Genomic DNA, 21,147 nt, shown 5'->3' on the forward strand with positions numbered 1-21,147 from the left:
CACAAAGCGTAGGGCTATTTGCAGCTGCATCAGTGGCCACGTAACTCCACACAGAATTTAGTGTCGGAAAGAAATTGTCCTATTGGTCTAAATACCGCGCCAAGCTCGACCCTGCTCCGTCACATCGATGCAGGTAGGGTTTGACGTGCCTGCAGCGCGTGCCCGAAATCACATGGCGGACGCGTTCCAACGCGTCCTTGCACCCGGCGCGTTGAGGGGTGGCGCGTATTAGCAATTTTCATGCATGCCGTAAGAGGGGGAGGTAGATCGGTGATGACCTTGGTATCGGTGGTATCCAAATTTTAAAGCATCAGCACAAGAACCGCTGCAATGAGCGAGCCCAGGGTGCCAAGCAGGCTGACGGGCGCAAGGGCAGCGGCACCGTTGCCAGAGCCAGAGCCAGAGCCCGAGCCCGAGCCCGAGCCCGAGCCAGAGCCAGAGCCAGAGCCACTGCCGCTCGAGCCACCCTTACTGCCCGACGAGCCAGAGCCACTCGAGCCGCCAGACTGTTTGTTGTAGTTGTCCTTGTTCTTGATGACAATTTCGGAACCAATTTCGGCAATGCCGTAGACAATCGCCATCAAATGTGCCGAAACAGACAGCGGGGGAACGGCAGCATCGATCACGCGCAGGTTGCTCGTGCCGTACACGAGCAGGTTCGTGTCAACGACACCACCGGCATCGCGAGGAAGCATCGAGCAAGTGCAGCTGGGGTGGAACTCGGTACCGACAACACCGCGGATCCAGTTGTCCAACGCCGCATCACTCGTCACCCCGGAACCAGGCTTTGTCTCAGTAGCAAAGTGATCGCTGAGCGGTGCCTGCTGGCCAATCTTGCGGGCCATCTGGAAGCCGGCACGCAGGATAGCCATGTCACTGTCTTGCTCAAGGTACTGGGGGTTGATGTTGGGTGCGTCGAAAATGTCTTGTGACTCGATGGTGATCGAACCACGCGAGAAGGGGTGTTGGAGCGCAGCTTGCACCTGCATCTGGCCGAAAGCCATCGAGAAGAGCAGCTCCATCGCACCAATATGCGTGCCGTAAATGTGGTTGGCCGTCGCGCTGTAGGTCATGTTGTAGCCCTTCTTGACGGCGTCGGGCGCATTGTACGCAGCAACCGCCTTGGAGATGTTGCCACGGGCAGCACCCATGACCTGATCTTCGAGCTTGCCAAGCAGCTGGCTCGTGTTGGTGTACGACGTAGCACTGTTCACGAACGAGTCCGTCTTGGCATCACCCGTGATCTTCGAGGGAGCGAGCTCCGAAACGTTCTTCGGCGAGTACTCGACACCACCCGACAGATGGTCTTGCAGGTGGTAGCCAACACCGGGGAGGTCGACCACGACAGGCACCTTCTTCGACTTGAGCAGGTTAGCATCACCGATACCCGAGATCTGGAGAATCTGGGGGTCGTTCACCGAGCCGGCACTGAGAATCACCTCGCGCTTCGCCTTGACCTGGTACACCTTGCCACCACGCTTCTTCATAAAGTCCACGCTAGTCGCTGTGACACTGTCCTTGTTCGAGGTGTCAAAGTTGATCTTCGACACCATGTAGCCAGTCAGCACAACAAGGTTCGAGCGGTAAGTGAAGGGGTCAATGTAGCCAGTGCGCGAAGTGCTGCGCGTCCAGTTGCTGGGGTTGATCGCCGAGTTGGCCACAAAAGTGCCCCACGCGTTGCCGCTGTCGGGGTTGTTCGTAGCAGGCGCCGACACGACCGAAGCACTCTCAATAAAGGCACCGACGGGAGCGTACGACACAGCAGGCCATGACACCTGAATAGGGCCCTTGCTGCCGTGCGCAGTCTCGTTCCAGTGGATCTCACCCAACTGGCGGGCCTCGTCGGTGGGCGGAGTGAAAGACTCGCTCTTCTTCATCGCACGGAGCATGTTCTCCCAGCTCCAGTTGTCCTTGCCACCGTCAACAAGGCTAGCCCAGAGGTTCTGTTCCAGGGCGCTCTGGCGGACGTAGTAGAGACCGTTGATCGCCGAGCTACCACCAAGCACCTTGCCACGGGGCCAGGGCTTCGACTGGCCGTTGAGGCCATCCTGGGGGGTCGTCGTCCAGTTCCAGTTCAGGTCGGACTGCACAGGCGAGTTGTACAAGTTGCCAGCAGGCACATCGATTTTCGCCGCTTCGTCGGACTCCAGACCGGTTCCGCCGGCCTCGATCACAGCCACATTCAGGCTGGGATCCTCCGAAAGGCGCGAGGCGACAACAAGACCAGCCTGGCCACCGCCAATAATCACATAGTCAAACTCCTTGTCTGGGGTTAGCAAAACACTTGTGAAAAAAACATACTCTGAACGTCGTTCGCCTTGGTAGTCAAGGCGCGCTTCGCAATGTGCGCGTGGTGACGCATAGCATCTTGGGCATAGCTGAATTCTACAACACAAAGAAAAACAACTGCGAAGGCCCCCAACCAGGAGCGGAAAAGGACCGACATTGGCAAAACACCAAGAATGAGAGGATGGTAAAGAAGCGAAGGTGAGTTCAACAAACAAGCCACCTGCACGGTACGCAGCCACAAACACTGCCAGGGGCAAGGGCGTGTCCGTGTCCGTGCCGCGGCTCAATTATCTACCGACCAATCACAGGGCGCGTGTCGGCTTCTCGCCGCGGTTACAGGCTCCATCGCGCGTCGGCTTCCTTCTACACTGGTGCTTAGCTAATCTATCGGATCATGATTCGCTAGGAAGTACATGCCGCGCACGGCTCAAGCCTTGGCGCGTGGCAATTCATCGGTGATTCGGAGTGTGGTCCGGTTGGCTCGGCGTCTTTCGCTAGCGCTTCGCGACGCGTGAATTCGCACCTGCGGGTGCATCGACCAATCCTGCACGCGTCAGCGCGTCGCGTGCAGCTCGGTTAATGTGTTTAAATCGGTCGGGGCCGAGCAGCACGCCTCCGTACCAGCGCGTGACAACGACTAAAACATTCTCGAGATCCTGGTGGTTACCGTGGTGCACGTACCAGAAGCGATAAGAGGTGTGCGAGGCGCCCACCGGCTGCCGTTTCGCCGTCGTCGTCACAGTCTATAGGTTAGGTTAGATACGCACCATGATGCAGCACACCGTCGTCGGTCTTGCAAACCCACGCATGGATGATGGGGTGCGTTGCGCGTTGAACGCGTTTGTCAGTATCCACGATGTGAGAGAGGAATAGGGGGACTTGGTCGGGATGCGTGATGCGTACTGCATGGCCGAGAAACTCGGACTTGCGCTCCACAATCGACTCGCTGCGCACGATCGCAGAGGGATCAATCCGAACGGAGCGAATGGAGGCGATGGTATCGCGAGAGGACTCTTTCTCTTCAGGTATAGTCGCCGCTGTTGCCTCGGACTGACCCTCTTCTGTGGGGGCCTGGTCTTGGCTCCTGGTATCGTACCAACTCCGAATATGTTCGGTGATGGTTTCAATTCCTTCAAATAGCATAGCTTCGCCACGCACCCATTCCACTTCGTTTTCGCTCTCCGTCTGGAATACAGCAGCGACAAATTGTTGCACGGATGCATCGGCACCGAAGCGACCAATATACTTGTTCAGCAGCTTGAATTTCGGGGGCACGTCTGCATCGGGGTATCCTGGCGGCAGTTGAATGAGAATGCGAACAACTACTTTAGCATCACTCATGGGCAGCGACACACGCAGCAAGAGACGCGTGTCCTGGTTTGAAGCATCGTCCGGCGACTCTTGCAGCTCGAGCTCGTCTTCGCCGTAGATGGATTGAATCGCTAAAAGCTCCTGGGAGAATCGATCAGCCATGTCTGCATCTTTCTCTGAAGTATACAGATTGGCATCGGCCAGCCGCGCGATCAGTGCAGCGACGCTCTCGTCCATCGCACTGACCGTCTTGATTCCTGTTGGAAAGGGCCTGGCTTTGTCTGACGTAATCCAACAGGGTCGCTCCGCTACGGACGTGCTCTGTGCTCCGTGTGCATCGCCATGGTATCGCTATGGAATCAGGCCTCGACGTTCTTGTATGTGCTCTGCGAGTAGCTCATTTGCAGGGGGCGGACAAATATCTCTATTAATTATACCATTGACGAGGATCGTGCTCCGTACGTAATTTGGCTCACGCAGCATCCAAATCGGGTTATGGAAGGTGTATACGGCTACGAAGAAGTCAGGAGGCACGAGCACCCCAACGAGCGGCCCGCAGCCTCCTGCGCGTGACTTTGTATCGGTGTGGTCCTATACCCCAACGCTCAAAGGCTCCGACCGAATTCGAGCGGTGGATCAGCTGAAACGCGAAGTAACAACACTGTCACGACTGCGCCATCCATGCATCTTGGAGGTGGTCGAACCTGTCGAGGAGAGCCGCACAGAGCTCGTATTTGCCACAGAGCATGTTGGGATCTCGCTCGCTGGAAGCATTAGCGCGCAGTCGAACCCTGAATACCAACTGGACGAAGTGGAAATCCGCAAGGGCCTCTTGCAGGTATGTTGCATTCCTGACTCAGCTCGCGCGCTCGCTTCAATTTCTGCACGAGTCCAAGCGGATTCATACGAATCTTACGCCTGGCGCCGTTGTGGTTAATGCCAAAGGCGACTGGAAACTGGCAGGTGTTGGCTACCTTACGAGCCTTGGCAGCGATGAGTCTGCCAATGTGCGCTGGGCGTTTGAGGACGAGGAGGATTCGCTTCCAGTTCTGTTGCAGCGCGATATGGATTTTATGGATCCTATCTATGCGCTTGATCGGAAAGCAACGATGGCCAACGACATGTATTCGCTTGGTGTTTTAATTTTTACCCTCTTCCATGAGGGCCAAACTCCGTATCAAACGCATGGCAGCATCAATGCGCTGCGGTCGTATGCTGACCGACTCCCTGACCGGATCCATTCGCCCAAGTGGAACTCGCTGGGAGCTGATGTGCAAGGTATGTCATTTTGCTGACGCAGTCATTCTGAGCAACCTGATCTCGCGCTCGGATGAACAGCGGTACACTGCCAAAACGTTCCAAACACTTGCATACTTTAACAGCATGCTTGTTTCTATTCTCAAGTTTATGGAACGTGACAGCTTCTCGGCACGGAGCAAACAAGAGAAGGTGCAATTCCTCCGTGGTCTGCTCAAAGTCCTGCCGCAATTCTCGCCCGCGCTGCAGCGACGCAAGCTGTTGCCTTCGGTACGTGAATCAATTAACGCAGATGGTGGAAATCATGTCGGACCGTTCGCTCCTTCCGTATATCCTGCCCAACGTCTTTTTGATGGCAAGCAACATTTGTACGTGCCCACACTTACGCAGCGTCTTTGGAATTTGGGTCGAGTGTGCTTCCCCGCTTGAAGCCTCTGTTTCTCATCCGGGATCCTCCCCAGAACCAGAGTAAGTTGTTCGCCTAACCCAGTGCTTCTGCTGAACCAAATCGATCTGTTTGTGGGCAAGATGGCGCCTGCCCAGTTTCGAGAAGGTACGTTGCCCGGCTAATAAACAGAGGTCATGCCGCTCATTTACTCGTCGTTGGAGAATGAGCACATTGCCGTGCAAGAGAATGCGCTTCAGAAAGTTCCGCGGCTCTGTGAGCTGCTCGAGTTTTCGCATGTGAAGGATATTCTCCTGCCGAAACTCACGGCGCTTTTTTCCAAGACCAAGACGCTGTCGGTCAAAGTCAGCTGCTTGGTACGTTTCCTGGCTTATTCAGATTTGCTTCCATGCCCTAACGCCGGTACTCGACAAGGTCACGCTGAGTGAATCGCTGGTTCCCACGCTTGCGCGTATCAAGACGCGCGAGCCCTCGGTGATGGTTGCATCCCTTGCTGTCTACGAAGCCATTTCAGTCAAGGTAGACCGCGACGTGCAAGCTACGTCGATCCTACCCCGCCTGTGGGTGATGTGCATGGTACGTCGACCGCCTAACGCAGTGCCCCGCGCTGAGCCAAGCCCAGTTTGCCCGTTTCATGCGCGTCATTCGCCAGATCAGCGACAAGATCGAGAAAGAGCGTACGTACCAAACCCTTACCCAGACATGGCCTACCTGAAGGAGACGCAGAGTGTGGAGGAGCATACGAGCCAAATGGTTAACGAGCAGTACAAGACTGCGTCGCGTCCCAGCCTCTCGTCGCGCATCGGTGCAAACACCGACGTGGACTTTGAGACGCTCGTGGGCCAGACACAGGCCGCCGCCCCGTCGTCGCTCGATACGTTGCTGTTCGACGGCCCCAGCACGAGTATGGACATGCCTTCGCTGCTTGACAGCATGGTAAAGCCTTCGAGTGCGGCGAGCACCCCCGCGCCAGTGCCCTCACCGGCCATGTCGCCGCGGCCGTCGCTGCAAGCGCCGAGGGCGACGCCGTCGCTTGCCCCGCCGCCCCGCCCTGCCGTGACCATTTCGCAGCCCACTACGCCCGCAGCTACGAGCACCTCGACCGGCCTCTTTGACGCGCTGGTCTCTGACCCGGCGCCGAGCAAGGTGCCTGCGATGCCGACGCTGAGCGCACCGCCCCTGCAGCCGACCCGTGCCAATGTACATACAGCCAAGCCAAGCGCTCCTCCCGGCTGGAGCGGTGGCATGCTGCAGCCCCAGGCGCCCAGCACGAGCTCTGCATCTGTGCCATCCAAGTCGACGTGGGCCGACTTTGATCCGTTGAAATAGGTCTACAGTACACATGGTGCGCTATGCATCTTGCCCAGCGACATCCTCGCAAGCGTCGATCCATTGCCTGCGTTAGCATAACCACATACGAGTACACGTCGATCGGCTGGGACAGCGTGTCTGTGTCTGCAGAGAATTTTTGGCCGCAGATCTTGCAACTCAAGTAGCCGATGCGAGCCTTGTCGTCGCTGCGTCAGTGGGACAACCTACATCTTGCACGACACAGCCTTGTCGTGGTTGCAAAACAGGCATGTGAATACCGTGTCTCTCGTTAATATCCCATCACGTACCCAGCGGCGGCGTCTTGGCCTTGCCCGCACCGGGCTGGCGCGTCGACTTCTTCCGCTTGCCCATCCTGGAGGCGTTTCGCTGCCTCGCGCGACGTCCGATACGAGTCACGTGCGGGTGGCTCGTGCTTTGAACGCAACATCATGCCAGCTCCCGTGCCGAGTCAGGAAGAGATTGCAGCCAAAGTGCGCGAGGGACCGAACGTCTGGATCGCCGCAGGAGACGGCGATCTTGACCGTGTCAAGCTCTTGCTGGAGCACGGCGGTGTGACGCCGACCAGTGCCGATTTTTCCAAATATACGCCGATCCACGCGGCCGCGTCCTATGGCCGCGCCGAGCTCTTGTGCGTGTTTTTTCTGACTCAGGCGCTTTCTGCTCACCTACCCGAATGTGTCGAAGGATGCGGTGAATGTTACCGACGACGATGGCGAGACGCCGCTCTTTTTTTGTGAAGACGTGCCGACGGCCAAGCTGCTCGTGGACGAGTTCCACGCCGACGCGTCGCGCAAGAACCACGAGGGCCTCACGGTACGTGCCTCGACTCATCCAGGCGGCCGAAAATGCATTGGTAAATGAACGCGAGGCGGTCGCCGAATACCTGCGCTCTGTCACGGGCGAGGAGGCGACGCCGCGCAGCGAGCTCCTGGCGCGCGTCGGTGAGCAGGACGAGGACGAGGAGGCGGAGGAGCGCCTCGAGGCGGCCGAGGATGAGGAGGATGCGGACGACCAGGACCTGGACGAGAAAGCTGACCAGCTCATGGCGCACGTCGAGGAGATCATGCGCGAGTCGGAAGCCAACGGCACGGATCCCTCGGACAAGCTGCGCGAGGTGGTCGGTGCGAGTCTCATGAAACAGATCATGGAGGGCTATCAACGCTAGGGATGCTGCTCGGATCCTCCGAGCTCAAATGCTTGGGTAATCAGCTTGGAGATGGCGCTCAGGTGCTCGTCACCCGGTTCGTTGCGGTACACTGCGTTAGTCATAGACACGTACTAAACAAGAGCGACTCAGAGAGAATCAGGACCTCGTTGCGGGTGAGGAACTCCTTTCCGTGGCCATGTAGGCGGAAAAACCACTCGGTGGTCTTGGCGACGTCACCCTCGGCGCTCATCAGCTCGTCGAGGCCGGTGACAATGTCCTGGAACGTGAGCGAGCCGCAGTTGTCCCTGTCCCAGAACGCAAAGATGCGCGCCGCGAGGTCCTGCTCAGGCATGCGGCGCTCGATGCGTTCCTGCAGGCCATTGCTGACAATGTACTCGTCGCGTGCCCACGTCGCAATCTCGCCGAGGAATAGGCGGAAGGTCGTGAGGTTGATGCGCATCTCCTTGAGGTCCTGCATTGGATCGAGCACCGCCGGAATCACTGCTGCATTTTCCGGCGCGGTGCCGGTGAGCGACTCGGGCGCGTGGCGGGCGCGGTAGATTGCCTCGACCACCTGGTCGTAAATCAGGCCGAGCTGGGCTTTGTCAAAGTGCCCGTGGTCCTTGAGGTTGCGGATTGCACAGCGGCGTGCGAATGCCTCGATTTCGTCGACAATCTGCTGGCGGAAACGCTTGCGCTCGCCATCGATCGTCTCGTTGGTGATCACGCTAAACTCGCGGAAAGCAACAACAAGCAGCTGCTGGAAGCGCGTCACCTGCTGACGCCGCGGGTCGGGGCTCTCGGGGTAGGCGCTGTCGCCCAGCGTCCGGAAAAAGTTGCGCAGGATCCCGATGAGCGTGCCGTCGTCTGTGACTTGGAGGATATCGTCTCCGTTGATCTTGAGAATCGCGAGGCCAATCTGGAAGAGCACGCGCGAGCCAAATGCCATGAAGCAGTCGACAATGCGAAAGGCAAAGACCATTGGCATCGAGTTGATGTACAGCGACAAGAGCCATGGGAGCGTCACGACGCTCAGCTGCATATCGTGGCGCACAAAGTGCTCGTGAAGCACGGGCATGGTCGTCTGCACAAGGTTCTCAAACACCTTTTGGTCGAGCAGCGTGCCCGACATGGACTGCGTATAGTACCCGGGCAAGAGACGCTCGCACAGCGTGTCGAGCATCCAGAAACACTGCTCCTCTGACATGTAGATGAGGAGCGCAGCGACCACAATGTTCATCGCCTGGCAATAGCCCAACTCGCGGTTCTTCCAGCTGTACGCAACGAGCACGCGCCGCAGCGTCTCGATGCCTTCCGGCGACTGGTACGCCGCGTATTCAGGTAGCGAGCGGTTCAGATCCTTTTCGATTTCCTCCGTGCTGATGCTCGTCATGCCCTTGTGCTCCTCCAAAATCTGCTGGTACACGCCCAGGTTCGCCATACGCCGGTAGATCGAGCCGCTGCTCACCTCCCAGATCTCGCCGCGCAGGCGGTTCGGCAGGCCGACCTGGACGAGGCGCGTAAACTGGGGGTAGCGCAGGAGCGTAATGTTGCGGCCGTGCAGACGCAGGTACTCTTTCCAAAGCCGCATCTTGCTTTTTTCTTTCAGCCTGGGTCAGTAGGGCAACGTACTTTTTCGGGTCACCTGGGAAGCCAAACTGGGCGCCGAGGCCCATGTGGTACGGAATGTCGCTCGCCGACTTGGCATACGCCCCTCCGCTCGGCTCTGTATCGATCAAAGTGCCCTCAGCGGGAGGCGTGGGCTCCAGCGCGTCCCCCTCGACGGGTTCCTCGCCCGACTCTTTGAGCATCATTTCCGAGTAGCATCCGGCCAAGAACGGCTTGAGCTGCTTCATCTCGCTGAGGTGTGCACGCAACCGATCACGTAGGGCGTTGCAGAAGCCCTCGCACGACGGCCGCAGCGCATTCAGCTGAAAGATGAGCTGCATCCCGTGCCAGACCGAGATGCTCAAAGCAAAGACGGCGTCGCGGGTGTTGAGGCGTTCCACACGCCGCACGGTGCTCAGCGGGATCGCGACACGGCACCCCCGGCCCCGGTCTCCCTGGCTCGCAAAACACAAAAACGACGGCGTGAGCGTCAGACGGCCCGCGTACACCAGGTCCTCCTGCCCCTCTTCGTTCGGGTTCGAGAGCGAGAGCACAGCCGAGACGATCTCGGCGCGGATGCCCGCGGCATCTACGTACGGCCCCTCATCCGGAGGCAATCCGAACGTGTCGGCGAACTGCTGCGCCCGCGTCGGTGGGCGGTAGTCGCGCAGCGAATGTACAATCGTCGACATCCTCCGAGGCGCTAAGCAACCCGTGCACGGCCATTGCCTCCACCTACGGCCGAGCGCCGAGCCAATCGCGGACGGAACGAGGGATTGATCAGGAAATGATACAGGTATGAGAGCAGTGGAGGAAAGATCTATCTATTGCGCCTTGACCTTGGACTCCGGGGCGGTAGCCGTGGCCTTGGGGCCGTTGACGGCGGCCGCGTTGAGGTTCACGCCCTTCGCATGGGCCTCCTCACGGAGCCTGCGCTCCTTGGCGCGCTGGCGCTTGTAGCCGAGGTCCGTGCCCATCAGGTGGTCCCACCAGCGGAACGAGGTCGAGTAGCAGCCAAGGAAGGCCATGTGATGGTAGTCGTGGTGATCCGCACCTGCCCAGAGCGGCATCCAGTTGTGCATCGAGATCGGGAAGTCGTAGCCCGAGTGCGCGTCGACCGCCTGGAAGAGACGCAGGACGATCCACAGGTACACGGTGACAATGTGCAGGTCCTTGGTGAAAGCGCACAGAAGGAAGGGACCGCCGATCGTGCCCATGCCGAGGATCAGCACCTCCAGCGGGTGGGCGTACTCGGCGGCGAGACCGAACGGCGCGCTGAACTCGTGGTGCAGCTTATGAATGTGCTTGTAGAGCGGGCCCCAGTGCAGTGCGCGGTGTGCCCAGTAGTGGAAGGTATCCTCGAAAACAAAGAAAAGAGCAATCTGCCACGCCATCTTGAGCCACGACGGGAACGGCACCTCGTGCGTAGTGAGGCCGAAGTATTCACAGATCGGGTGGAAGCTCCAGATCTGGGGCAGCTCAACGGTGAAGTGGGACAGGAGAACAAGCTTGGTGCAGCGCCACTGCTCGGCGAGGGTGGGAACCTTGCCCTGAAGGTCAGTCGTGCGTGATCAACGTACCGGCTGCAGCTTGTACCTGCGCATCGACGGCATCATGTCGATGATGAACCACGGCAAGGAGCGACCGAAGTACACAATCTCATGGAGTAGGAAAGACATGACACCAGTGGCAATAACGGGATTGTCCCAGTACTGGTACCACTGGACCCAGAGGCGCTCCGCGGTGCTCAGCGAGGCGTATTCCACGCCCTTGTAGAGCATCGACACAGGCGTGGGGTGGCCCGTGAGCGAGTCCGCAAGGGAGCTCAGCGTGTGGTTAAAATGGTGCGCGAGACCTTCCATGGTTGCTGGTCGCTGCAATTCGCGTGCGCAATTTTAAACGTTCTAGCGCCCCTGCCGCGTGGTTCGGCTCGTGCAAAATCGTGCGATTCGGGTTCCCACGTGGGCGTCACGTGTGATTACCTCTCCCCTGCGCGGCGTGCGGTTTTGCTTTTCCTTAACGCTAATTGCCAAAAGGCAAAGACCCCGACTTCTATAAAAGCACCTCCTCAGTAGAACCGGGCGCGCTGACAAGCCGTCTCTCCATGATTGTGTGAGGTCGTAAAGGAGTCGGAGAGTCATACCAGCCTGGCTTGCCAGGAGTGGGACGATGGGGCTGGGTGCGTCGTGGCAGCAGGAACGGTCTTCGCGCCCTCCCATGAGCTGCGTCGCAAGGTCTCGTTGTACATGACGAGAGTTTCTATAGCTTTACTATTTCCTAGAATTTACTGCTTGCCCGGGGGGATACAAATCGGTTCTTTCGGGGGGTTGGAGCCGCTGAGCATCGAGTGCACCGTCTGGCTGCCGGCGAACACGACGCAGAAAATGCCAAAAATGAACAGGCCAATGTCCAAGATCTTGGCGCGGCGAGTCGTGGCGCATGCACGCAGATGCAGCAGCGGGGGGTAGATGAAGCACAGCGGCACGCACGCCACGGAGCCAATCAGACTCACAAACTTGTCGAGGTCGTTCGCACCGAGCCACGCGCAGACCATGCTAAAGATGACCACGCAGAAGCGGAAGGCGTTCTTGGACATCTTGGTGCGCCAGTCGTACTTGCCGCTGCGCTTGAACAGGCCCAGCTCCAGGATCGAGAGCGCAGGGAAGAGCTGGAGGGGCATGGACAGGAGGATGGCCACAGAGTAGAAGGCTTGGATCGCCTGCACAAAGTGCGAGTTGCGCGGGAGGTTCGCAAAGACCACAGTCTGCACGTCGCTGCCGAAAGTCGCGTACGACAGCACGCCCGACAGCGAAAAGAGGAGACCGACACCGAGCATCACACCACACAGCGCGCGGGGGAACTTTTGCGGCTCCTTCATGCTGTCCGTGATGGGAATAATGAGACCAATGCCCTCAAACGTAAACACCGCCGTGCCGATCAGCAGCGGGAAGTCGCGCTTGTTAAAGAGCACGACGTCGGCAAGACCGTCGCGGGCAATGTGCCCCGCCTCAAAGTAGAAGAGGTAGGCGATGCCCAGCAGGATAAAGACGTCGGCAATCAGCGCGGTCGAGGACAGCTTCGCGATGCGGCGTACAAGGCTCAGCGGCAAGAAGATGATGCACTGGATGAGAATCAGCGTGCCGATCGACATGTACTTCTCGCATTCGGTCACCGACAAGATGAACGACTGTGTGTTCTCCGCCACAAACACGGTGTACGCCGCGACAAAGCCAAGCTGCGAAAAGACGATCGAAAACAAAATCGCGGTGCGCATGCGCGGGCCATACAGGAGACCGCCCATCTCGCCAAAGCCCACCGGGTGCTTCAGGTTGACCTGCACCAGGAGCAGGAACGACCACAGCGACACGGCCGCAATCACGCACAGAACGATTGTCGAAAAGAGGATACCGCCGTTGAAGAACGCCTTGCCCAGGAACAGAATGCCGGTACCGACAAACGACTTGAGCAGCATGAGCACCGCCTCGGTAACGCTCGCCTCGCCGCGCTTGCGCTCGTGGCGGTTGCCGCGATAAGCGGGAATCTCGCCGTGGACAGGGTGCGCCAGCAGACGCGAGCCCTCGCTGGTGCCTTGGCCCGCCGTCCGCGACGTGCCGGGGATCGCCTGCTCGAGGTCCGCCTCGAGCTCGTCCTCGAGCTCCTCCACATCCTCTTCGAGCTCCTCGAGGTACTCGCCGGCAAAGTGGCCGTAGAGCATGAGGAAGTCGACAAAGCTGCGCAGCGCGCGGGGCGGCGGCTTGCCCTGTTCAGCCGCCTGGTTCAGCACAAAGGAGCGGCGGAAGCCGCCGGGCTGCTTGATAAGGTCGCGGTCCAGCGGCGCCTCGATGCCGCTCGTGCTGATCGCGTGCATGCTCTCGCTGCGCGGCCTGCGGGGGCGCTTGTTTTGGTGCGCCCACCGGTAGAGGTCCTCGGTGATGGCGCCGCCCTGGGTGTGGTGGGGCGCTTGGTACTCCTCGCCGTCGGCGGGCAGTGCCGAGATACTGCTCGCATTCACTCCCGAGATGCTCGACTGGCCGCTGGGGTGCTCCACCGCACTCTCCTCCTGCACGTTCTCCGTTCCAGAGGTCTCCGAGGCATTGTCGGGGCGCACGAGGCTGGGTCAGATAGGATACGCACTATTTCTCGACAATCTTGGCCTTGTCCTCGTCGGGCAGCGGGTGCTCCTCGAGCTCCTCGTTGAGCGACGTAGTCGAGCTCCTAGCCACCGGTTCGGGACGCTGGAGAGACTGCGAGCTGGACGCAGCCGCATCCGCGTTCACACTAGCCTCATCCGCAGCCGGGGGGTTCATGGTGGAAGGTGCAGAAAGCCGCATTGTGGGCACGTTCGCGCGTATTTCCCACGTGGTCATATCGCGGGCAACTCTCCCCAGGGCAGCATGGTGCGCGAGGAAGAGGAGCGTTTACTGCCGCGTGAGCCTGCGCCGCCTGCTGCGCCGCAGGAGCCGACGCCAGAAGAGCGCGAGGCCAACCGGGAGCAGGAGGAGGACGAGGCGCCGTATGCGCCGCTGAACCCCCGCGAGCGCCGCTCGCTCGTGTTCCTGCAGATGAACACGCCGCTGTCGGTGCTGTTGTGCATTGTCGCGGGCATCTTTGGTGTGATGATTGTGCCGTCGATCGATGATGTCTTTAATAGCCACTCGACGCTCCTGACCCCGTCGCCGAAGCTGTTCTTTGGCTACCTCTTTGTTTTGCTCCTGTTCCAGGTCGGGTTCTGCATGCTCGCCGTCATCTCGCAGAACGCACACACGCAGCGCTGCGTCGTCCAGTCCACCGGCTCGCGCCTCGCGGTCGAGAACTACTTGCTGGGCCTCTGGTTCATCTTTTTCGTGCTCGACACGCCCACCACGCGTGCGGTCGGCTGCTACGTCCTCGCCGGCGCGGGGCTCCTGTCGCTCGTCAACTTCATCGTGCTGCGCGCCAAGTACAAGCCGCGGTGGGTGCACCCATTCGAGCTGTTGCTCGTGCATGTGCCGAACAAGTACGTCGAGAGACTAACCCAGACTCGTCACGGTGCTCGTCGTGTACAATCTCTTTTGGCAGCAGCTCTTTTTGGACGCCGACTGGGTCCGCGACCCGTACAATGGCGTGCACAGACTCGCGGATGCGCTGTGGTACACGATCGGCGTGAACGTGGTGTTTGGCATCCTCCTGGCCGTGTGGATCGGCATGAACTCGGACGTGACGGTGTACTGCGCATCGATGTACCTCGATGCGGCCGTGCTCAGCCTGCGCTCCGTGCCGGTGATCGGGCCCCGCTCGCGCCCGTTCTCTCTCGTGCTGATCACGTTCATCTCGATGGGCGTGCGCACGCTCGCGCTGGTCGTGCCGGGCCTGCTCAAGAACGGGTGCCTGGTCATTTGCCATGCTCACCCGGGCGGCCGCGACGCGCACGCGGTCGAGGTGCAGGCGCCGCCGTCGCGCGCCGAGGCGGACCTCCAGGCGGCGTACCACGACGAGCCGCAGCTGGAGGGCGTCACGGTGCACCGCCCCGACCCTACCTATGGCTCGCTCGACCAGCGCCAGTCCACGCCGTCTCAGTAGTGATATGATACAATTAGCCTACGAACCGAAGCGCATCTGCTTGGATAAAGTATTTGGCCACGGTCTTTTGGCCGCCGGCGTCCGACGACGACTTTCCTTTGGCGGCGCTGCGCGACTGGGTCCAGACAAACGGCACACCGCCTTCGGCGTTGGCGCCAGCGCCATTGATTAGCACAAAGCTCTGGGAAAAGACGCGGGGGTGCGTCGAGAGCGGCGCCTCGGCGTCAAACTTGCGCTTGCTCGCAGCCGCCGACGCGGGCGCGGACGCGGACTTGGGCGCGCTCGACTCGTTCGTCGCCAGGCTCTCGGGGGTGTAGTGCGCGACGGTGCCGGACACGTTCAGAAGAAGCGACGGCGCTTCGCGTTGGTCTGTGTTAGTTCTGCGGACGCAGCGCATGTGCGCTCTGTATACTACTCTGCGTGCTGTGTTCTTACACACGCCGAGTCCTTACGAGAGCGCGGCAGTGCTTTCGCCCAGGCACGCATCACAGCGGTAGAGCGCCGCTGCATGGCCGTGCCCAGCGGGCGTGCGCTGCGCGTACGCACCTTGTGCTCCGGTCGGTCCGAGGGGGTGGCAGTCGAGCGACTGGATCTCGTGCTGCGTCCCGGGCTGCGCGTCGAGCACCTGCGCGAACTGCGCGGCGCCGCTGATCGGGTTGCCATTCCACGCGATCGACGAGTTGGGCAGGTACAGCGAAGGGAGGAGCTGCGTACGCTGCGGCGAGTCGGATGCGGCGTAGTACGCCGTCACAAACGTCTCGGCGGCATTAGAGGTAAACTCCATCAGCCACGCAGGCGTGCTCATATTCCCACGGCCTTCGCTCATCGTCGTCGACGCGAAGCGCCCGATTGCGATCAAAAATTTCTACGCTACAATTCCTCAATAATTAGGTCGTCGTCGTCGTCGTCGTCCTGGTTGTCTTCTGCGCCGACGTCCACGTCGCCGCCCCCGGCGAGCGTCGCATCGGACTCTTCACGCTTGAGAAGGTTGACAAGACGCACGATCGCCTCGGTGATCTCTTCCTTCTGCTCGGCAAGATGCGCCTCGCGCACGACAATGTACGCGCCGCGACTCCGCAGGCACTCGCGGCCGTACAGCGAGGTGCACAGCAGGAGGAGGCACTCGACGAGCATCAGGCGCAGCGCCGCATCGCGCTCGCGCGGCTTGTCTTCCGGCACGAGCTGGCACGACTCGGGCAGCGCCTCCTGGTCGTCGAGGTCGACCTTGGCGAGCTCTTTGCCGTCGATTAGCGGCATGAGCAGGTAGGGCAGGATGTCGACCGGCGCATGGTAGTTTTCGTACTCTTTCATCGTAGGGCCCGGCGCAAGGATCAGCTTGTGCGCACTCTTGATAAAGAGGATGTTTTTCAGCGCGCTAATTACGCCGCCGCGCCGGATAAGGTCCGCGTGCTCAGTGTAAACCATGATGCGGCCGACGGGGTAGGCGTCCGCGCTGTCCTTGTCCGCGCCTTCGATTGGCTGCACGAAGAAGTCGCGGCCGCGGGGCAAGACGGTCACGTTCGCAAAGACGCTCGCGAGAAAGTTGCAGTTGGACTTGCGGCGCACATCGGGGCGGCCGTCGGCGCCCATCTCGACCGGGCGCCCTTCGTTGTCGCGCTTCGTCGCGGCGACACGCGCGCGCATGTCGCTCGCACTCGCGCTGCTTGACTCGACCGACGCGCCCTCCTCAAACGCACGGATCAGCTTCACGAGCGCAGGGAACTTGACCGCGTCAGCCGCGCGCACCGACTGGCTCAGGCGCTCGGTCGCCTCGGCGGTCGCGCGCTTGCGCTCCTCATAGTCGGGCTGCGAGGGGTCCGCGTCGAGGCCGCTCAGCGAGAGCTGCAAGTCGAGCGGCGAGAGGAACGAGTAAAACGGACGGTCCTCGACGACCATATCGAGCAGGCGCGCACACACCGGCTCAAACTTGGTCAGATTCGAGAGGAGCATGCACGCCAGATCCGCCAGGAGTGACACCGAGTCCTGCGTCAGCACGAAAACGTACGCCAATGTAGGCCACCAAAAACTTGAGAAATTCGGGGTCGGCGATGCGCAGCGCGACCGAGGGGCTGTCGGTGAGGTTGATTAGCGCACTGAGCGCGTCGTGCATCGTAATCTGGATGAGTGTTAGCAACATACAGGCTGGTCATGGCACAGGTTCTTGATCGACTGCAGCACATCCAGTGGCGAGTCGTCCCAGATCTTGAGCGGCTCGCCGTTGCTGTCGGTCACCTTGTCGGTGAGCAGCGCGCGGTTGGGGCTGCTTTGCGCACTAAAGCCCACCACATTGGCCATCGCGACCTGGCGCACCTGGGGGTTTGGATCCGCAAGGAACGTCAGCACCTCATGGCTGGCTGGGAGCGACATGATGGAAAAGCACAGACGCCGCGCGAGAAATTTTGGCTACGCACGTGGCTACAAGAAGAATCGCCCGCGGCGGAGCGGGCGTAGCAGGGAGGGCGGGGGATGCTCGGCGAGCACCACACGCCCACCGTAGCAATATGGTATGGACACGGCGCCGTGCAGCGTACAGATAGCGCACAGCGTTTTCGTGCAGCAATAGGAATCGGGGGCGGCACAGCGCGATGCAAAAAGACGCGAGCACGCAGCACCGGGCGCAAAACGCATGCGCTTTCTACGCACAGCTCATGGTATCTAGTGCGAGACACGCGCACGTCCTTTCAGGCGGCGTCGCACGAGCACCTTCTTGCCGGTGCGCGACCGCAGGCGCGCGAGGAATCCGTGCTTGCGCTTGCGCTTGCGCTGCGACGGCTGGTACTCTGAGCCGTATGTCGCGTACCGCACGCCGCCAAGCGAGACAGCCGGCACGCTGCGCATATTCGTGAGGGAGAGCCGAGCCATGGCGAGGATCGGCGAGGCACGCATCGCCGGCATCGCGCGCATACGCGCGCTAACGTGCGGCACGGCCACCTTTGGCACTGCACAGGCAGTCACAACAGGTTGCCGCACAGCAGGCGCCTTGGGGCGCAGCAGGCGCACCTGGCGCATCGCCGCGAACCGCGGCAGAGACATGGTGGCAGACGAGAAGATCACGTGCTGTCCTCCACCATGGCGTTGGCCCCCGCGCTGAAAGCGCTGCTGAACGCGCCCAAGTACGCCGCGCGCCCGTCGGCGTACCAGAAAGCGGTGACGATTGCGAGCGGATCCGGCGGCAAGCCGCGGTCGCCGCCCCGCGCATCGCTGCTCGACGACCTCTTTTCGCGGATCGGTACCGAGGCGCAGGGCCGGGGGATCGGCTGGGGCGAATGGATGACGGTGCTTGTACGTCGCTTGGCTCACACAGACCGCGACCATGTTTGCGCTCAACTCGCCTGGAAGCCTGCAGGCGATGCATAGGTTCGTCATGCGCCGCGAGCACGAGGCCGACCTGCGCCCGGTCACCGAGCGCGTCGAGCGGGCGTGTCTCATGCGCGAAGTCGGCCTCAAGTGCCTCGGGCTGGTCGGCACCCCCAAAGTACGTGCCTCCTCTTATGCAGACGATCAACAACCTCGCGGCACTCCGTGCTATGGTCGACGAGGACAAAGAATGTGCGGCCGCGATGCCGACGGCGCCGAGGCGGTACGTCGTGCGACTGACCCAGCGACCTGTCGCCTGCACAGTGGGCCGACGCGAAGCGTGTCGGTGCCGAGCTCTTTGACGATATCTACCGCGAAAAGTCGGAACGCCTGCAGCAAGTCCTCGCGCACTCGCACCCCGATCTCGGCGTGTACATTGTCGGCTACGAGTACGGGCCGCTTTTTGCCCCGCCGCCGCTGTATCACGGCCAGGACGCGGAGTCGTTTGCGCCGTGGGAGGTGAACCGCATCCGCGTAAGCCTCACCACCATTGCCGCGCTCCACGCCCAAGGCGGCGTCGGGCCGCAGGTCACGAGCCACATCTTCGGCCTTCTCCGTGCGCGGCCGAGCTTTGCGCACCTGCCGGCCGACGAGCGCCGCGGCCTCGAGTTCCTCGCGAGCGAGGACGGCGCAGAATGGGTCCTAAAAACCATCAATGAGGTATGCCGCATCGTCGACGGTGCAGAGGAGCAGGACCGCGAGGAGCTCCCGAGCAAGGCACGTCTGTAGTGCTGACCCCGCAGTGGGACTTTGAGTAGCCTCCACATACGATGACCGACGAAGGTTCGGTGCACCGCTGTGCGCAGCGCGGCGAGCTTGCCGAGCTCACGCGCCTCGTCGCGGATGCACCCACACTGGTGAATGCGCGTGATGCAGAGAATGTGACGCCGCTGCACTGGGCTGCGATCAACGGGCACATTGAGTGCTGCGAGCTGCTGCTGGAGAACGGCGCCGAGGTGAATGCGGTCGGCGGCGAGCTCGCCGCGACGCCGCTGCAGTGGAGCGCACGGTAGGTGGCGTAGCTTACACAGGAATGGCCAGCTGAATCTGATGCACCTCCTGCTCAAGCACGGTGCGGATCCGCAGTTTGCAGACAAGCAGGGCTTTAACGCGCTGCACCTCACAACGCACAGCAGCTATGTCATGTCGCTCATCTTTATGCTGCAGCAGGACGCATTTAGTGCACAAGACGCCGTCGACACGGCCGATCCCCAGGGGCATACGCCGCTCATGTGGGCCGCGTTCCAGGGCGACGCGCTCTCGGTCGACGTCCTGCTCAAGCATGGCGCAAGCGTCGCGACGCGCGACGAGTCCGGGCTCACGCCGCTGCACTGGGCGGTCGTGCGCGGAAACCGCCTGTGCATCCAGCGCATCGTCAAAGGCGGTGGCGACATCCAGGCAAGGGACCACGAAGGCAAGACGCCGCACGAAATGGCCGAGGAGCTGCACACGCTCTCTGCGTACACCGGCGCGCTCCAAGCGCTGGGGCGCCATCCCGATGGGCGGGTGCGCAAACGTCCGTACGGCCCGCGTTTCGAGCGCTTGCTCGTGTTCTTTGTGCCGTACGCGTGGTTTGGCGTGCTCTTTTACGCCGTGTCGTTACTGCCCTGGTACCTGGCTTTTCCCGCGTTTGTCGTCGGCGTAATGGGTATGCACCTGTTCATTGCGCTGTACGTGCTCGACGCACGCAAGCCCGACGCAGTCAAGTCCTCGCCGTACTTTTTGTCGCTCCTCGCCATGACCCTGGGATGGCTCACGACGATGTGGGTCTTGTACGTCGCACCAAACACATCCGAGTTTGGCACGCGCCAGGTGCTCGTCGGTTTCCTCCTCTCGATCGTAATCGGCTCGTTGATCTGGTGCGCTAGCACGTCCCCGGGGCAGTGCCCGCGCCCGGCCACGCCGGAAGAGCGCAAGCGTGATGTCGAGGCGCTCGCGTCGCGCGGCATGCTCAGCGGCCTCTCGTTCTGCATTACCTGCCTCGGGCGCCGGCCGCTGCGCTCCAAGCACTGCCATGTGTGTGGCAAGTGCGTGCCGCGCCACGACCACCACTGCCCGTGGATCGACAACTGCGTCGGCCTCCGCAACCACCGTGTGTTCATGGTGATGCTCGCCGCGGCAGAGATCGGGATTCCCATCTACCTCTCGCTGGTCTACCAATGTACGTCGTTGTGCTCACCAGACTTTGTCCAGCACACGCCTCCTGCGCTGCTCGGCGCCTACCGTGACCGCCTGATTCCCGCGCCGCTCAGCGCCGCAGTCGAATTTCACGGCGTGCTCTTTTACTCGAGCGCATGGGTCACGATGATGGCCGCGTGGCTCATGATTCTGTTCGTGATGCAGCTCGTGCAGATCTCGCGCCAGCTCACGACGTTCGAGGCGAGCAACGTGGGCCGCTACGGTTTCATGGGCGGCCGCGCGGACGCCAACATGTCCACCCAGAAGGGGTTCATGCAGCAGCAGGCCGAGCGCATGATTGCCGCGGGAATGCGTCCAGAGGAGGCGCACGCGCGCCTGCACGGGTGTGCGCACGGCAGGAAAAAGACACCGCTCGGCATCGTCAAGGCGCTCGGCACGTCGCTCCTCTCGATCGTCGGGCTCGATTTGTATACCCGCGGCAAGGGCGGCCAGGGTCTGTCGCGCTCGACGGCGGCTGCCAATCCGTTCGACAAGGGGCTCGTGGCCAATTGCCTCGGTACGTCGCGCGACTCACACAGACTTTTGGACGGCCGGCGAACATCTGCATGTCGACTATACACGGCTGTACGATGTCCCGCTCGAAGGCTTCGCCGTGGGGGGGGAGCAACGAGTTCACTAGCGAAGTAGGTCTGCATACGCTTGGTTGAGCGCCGCTTTGGCCGACGTCGGCGCCTCGCCCTGG

General features: G+C 61.0%; 14 protein-coding genes across 14 annotated transcripts; 5 read left to right on the forward strand and 9 right to left on the reverse strand.

Annotated features, from left to right (window-relative positions):
* Positions 1–302: 302 nt before the first annotated feature.
* On the reverse strand, positions 303–2,362 carry MJAP1_003442 (uncharacterized protein; the record flags this gene model as incomplete). Its single annotated transcript, XM_060267370.1, has 2 exons — positions 303–2,266; positions 2,302–2,362. The coding sequence occupies 2 exons, from the start codon at positions 2,360–2,362 to the stop codon at positions 303–305; spliced, it is 2,025 nt and encodes a 674-aa protein (XP_060123353.1).
* A 421-nt stretch (positions 2,363–2,783) lies between these two features.
* On the reverse strand, positions 2,784–3,837 carry MJAP1_003443 (uncharacterized protein; the record flags this gene model as incomplete). Its single annotated transcript, XM_060267371.1, has 2 exons — positions 2,784–3,032; positions 3,448–3,837. The coding sequence occupies 2 exons, from the start codon at positions 3,835–3,837 to the stop codon at positions 2,784–2,786; spliced, it is 639 nt and encodes a 212-aa protein (XP_060123354.1).
* A 105-nt stretch (positions 3,838–3,942) lies between these two features.
* On the forward strand, positions 3,943–6,592 carry ppk32 (Protein kinase domain-containing protein ppk32; the record flags this gene model as incomplete). Its single annotated transcript, XM_060267372.1, has 12 exons — positions 3,943–3,977; positions 4,372–4,438; positions 4,491–4,723; positions 4,793–4,878; positions 4,901–5,127; positions 5,150–5,225; positions 5,248–5,325; positions 5,348–5,410; positions 5,435–5,619; positions 5,642–5,839; positions 5,862–5,940; positions 5,964–6,592. The coding sequence occupies 12 exons, from the start codon at positions 3,943–3,945 to the stop codon at positions 6,590–6,592; spliced, it is 1,956 nt and encodes a 651-aa protein (XP_060123355.1).
* A 21-nt stretch (positions 6,593–6,613) lies between these two features.
* On the reverse strand, positions 6,614–6,946 carry ELF1 (AAA ATPase Elf1; the record flags this gene model as incomplete). Its single annotated transcript, XM_060267373.1, has 4 exons — positions 6,614–6,637; positions 6,675–6,780; positions 6,803–6,857; positions 6,883–6,946. The coding sequence occupies 4 exons, from the start codon at positions 6,944–6,946 to the stop codon at positions 6,614–6,616; spliced, it is 249 nt and encodes an 82-aa protein (XP_060123356.1).
* Positions 6,947–7,023: 77 nt separating this feature from the next.
* On the forward strand, positions 7,024–7,760 carry MJAP1_003446 (uncharacterized protein; the record flags this gene model as incomplete). The annotated part of the gene is made up of 3 exons (XM_060267374.1): positions 7,024–7,223; positions 7,246–7,408; positions 7,431–7,760. 3 exons carry the CDS (start codon positions 7,024–7,026, stop codon positions 7,758–7,760), a joined length of 693 nt encoding a protein of 230 aa, XP_060123357.1.
* Positions 7,761–7,800: 40 nt separating this feature from the next.
* MJAP1_003447 (uncharacterized protein) lies at positions 7,801–10,042 on the reverse strand (the record flags this gene model as incomplete). The annotated part of the gene is made up of 4 exons (XM_060267375.1): positions 7,801–7,804; positions 7,827–7,851; positions 7,875–9,352; positions 9,375–10,042. 4 exons carry the CDS (start codon positions 10,040–10,042, stop codon positions 7,801–7,803), a joined length of 2,175 nt encoding a protein of 724 aa, XP_060123358.1.
* Positions 10,043–10,174: 132 nt separating this feature from the next.
* Positions 10,175–11,212, reverse strand: ERG25 (4alpha-methylsterol monooxygenase; the record flags this gene model as incomplete). The annotated part of the gene is made up of 2 exons (XM_060267376.1): positions 10,175–10,900; positions 10,931–11,212. The coding sequence occupies 2 exons, from the start codon at positions 11,210–11,212 to the stop codon at positions 10,175–10,177; spliced, it is 1,008 nt and encodes a 335-aa protein (XP_060123359.1).
* Positions 11,213–11,634: 422 nt separating this feature from the next.
* Positions 11,635–13,657, reverse strand: MJAP1_003449 (uncharacterized protein; the record flags this gene model as incomplete). The annotated part of the gene is made up of 2 exons (XM_060267377.1): positions 11,635–13,462; positions 13,485–13,657. The coding sequence occupies 2 exons, from the start codon at positions 13,655–13,657 to the stop codon at positions 11,635–11,637; spliced, it is 2,001 nt and encodes a 666-aa protein (XP_060123360.1).
* An 87-nt stretch (positions 13,658–13,744) lies between these two features.
* On the forward strand, positions 13,745–14,909 carry MJAP1_003450 (uncharacterized protein; the record flags this gene model as incomplete). Its single annotated transcript, XM_060267378.1, has 2 exons — positions 13,745–14,346; positions 14,369–14,909. 2 exons carry the CDS (start codon positions 13,745–13,747, stop codon positions 14,907–14,909), a joined length of 1,143 nt encoding a protein of 380 aa, XP_060123361.1.
* A 13-nt stretch (positions 14,910–14,922) lies between these two features.
* On the reverse strand, positions 14,923–15,735 carry MJAP1_003451 (uncharacterized protein; the record flags this gene model as incomplete). The annotated part of the gene is made up of 2 exons (XM_060267379.1): positions 14,923–15,278; positions 15,456–15,735. 2 exons carry the CDS (start codon positions 15,733–15,735, stop codon positions 14,923–14,925), a joined length of 636 nt encoding a protein of 211 aa, XP_060123362.1.
* Positions 15,736–15,779: 44 nt separating this feature from the next.
* On the reverse strand, positions 15,780–17,276 carry HGH1 (the record flags this gene model as incomplete). Its single annotated transcript, XM_060267380.1, has 3 exons — positions 15,780–16,892; positions 16,915–17,025; positions 17,049–17,276. The coding sequence occupies 3 exons, from the start codon at positions 17,274–17,276 to the stop codon at positions 15,780–15,782; spliced, it is 1,452 nt and encodes a 483-aa protein (XP_060123363.1).
* Positions 17,277–17,564: 288 nt separating this feature from the next.
* On the reverse strand, positions 17,565–17,942 carry MJAP1_003453 (uncharacterized protein; the record flags this gene model as incomplete). The annotated part of the gene is made up of 1 exon (XM_060267381.1): positions 17,565–17,942. The coding sequence occupies one exon, from the start codon at positions 17,940–17,942 to the stop codon at positions 17,565–17,567; it is 378 nt and encodes a 125-aa protein (XP_060123364.1).
* Positions 17,943–17,978: 36 nt separating this feature from the next.
* MJAP1_003454 (uncharacterized protein) lies at positions 17,979–18,995 on the forward strand (the record flags this gene model as incomplete). Its single annotated transcript, XM_060267382.1, has 4 exons — positions 17,979–18,191; positions 18,214–18,384; positions 18,407–18,489; positions 18,512–18,995. 4 exons carry the CDS (start codon positions 17,979–17,981, stop codon positions 18,993–18,995), a joined length of 951 nt encoding a protein of 316 aa, XP_060123365.1.
* A 41-nt stretch (positions 18,996–19,036) lies between these two features.
* Positions 19,037–21,084, forward strand: AKR1 (protein S-acyltransferase; the record flags this gene model as incomplete). The annotated part of the gene is made up of 3 exons (XM_060267383.1): positions 19,037–19,275; positions 19,298–20,961; positions 20,984–21,084. 3 exons carry the CDS (start codon positions 19,037–19,039, stop codon positions 21,082–21,084), a joined length of 2,004 nt encoding a protein of 667 aa, XP_060123366.1.
* Between the last annotated feature and the right edge of the window lie 63 nt (positions 21,085–21,147).

The sequence above is a fragment of the Malassezia japonica genome, chromosome 6 (assembly GCF_029542785.1).
Source record: "Malassezia japonica chromosome 6, complete sequence".
In the NCBI taxonomy this organism is placed as follows: Eukaryota; Fungi; Basidiomycota; class Malasseziomycetes; order Malasseziales; family Malasseziaceae; genus Malassezia; species Malassezia japonica.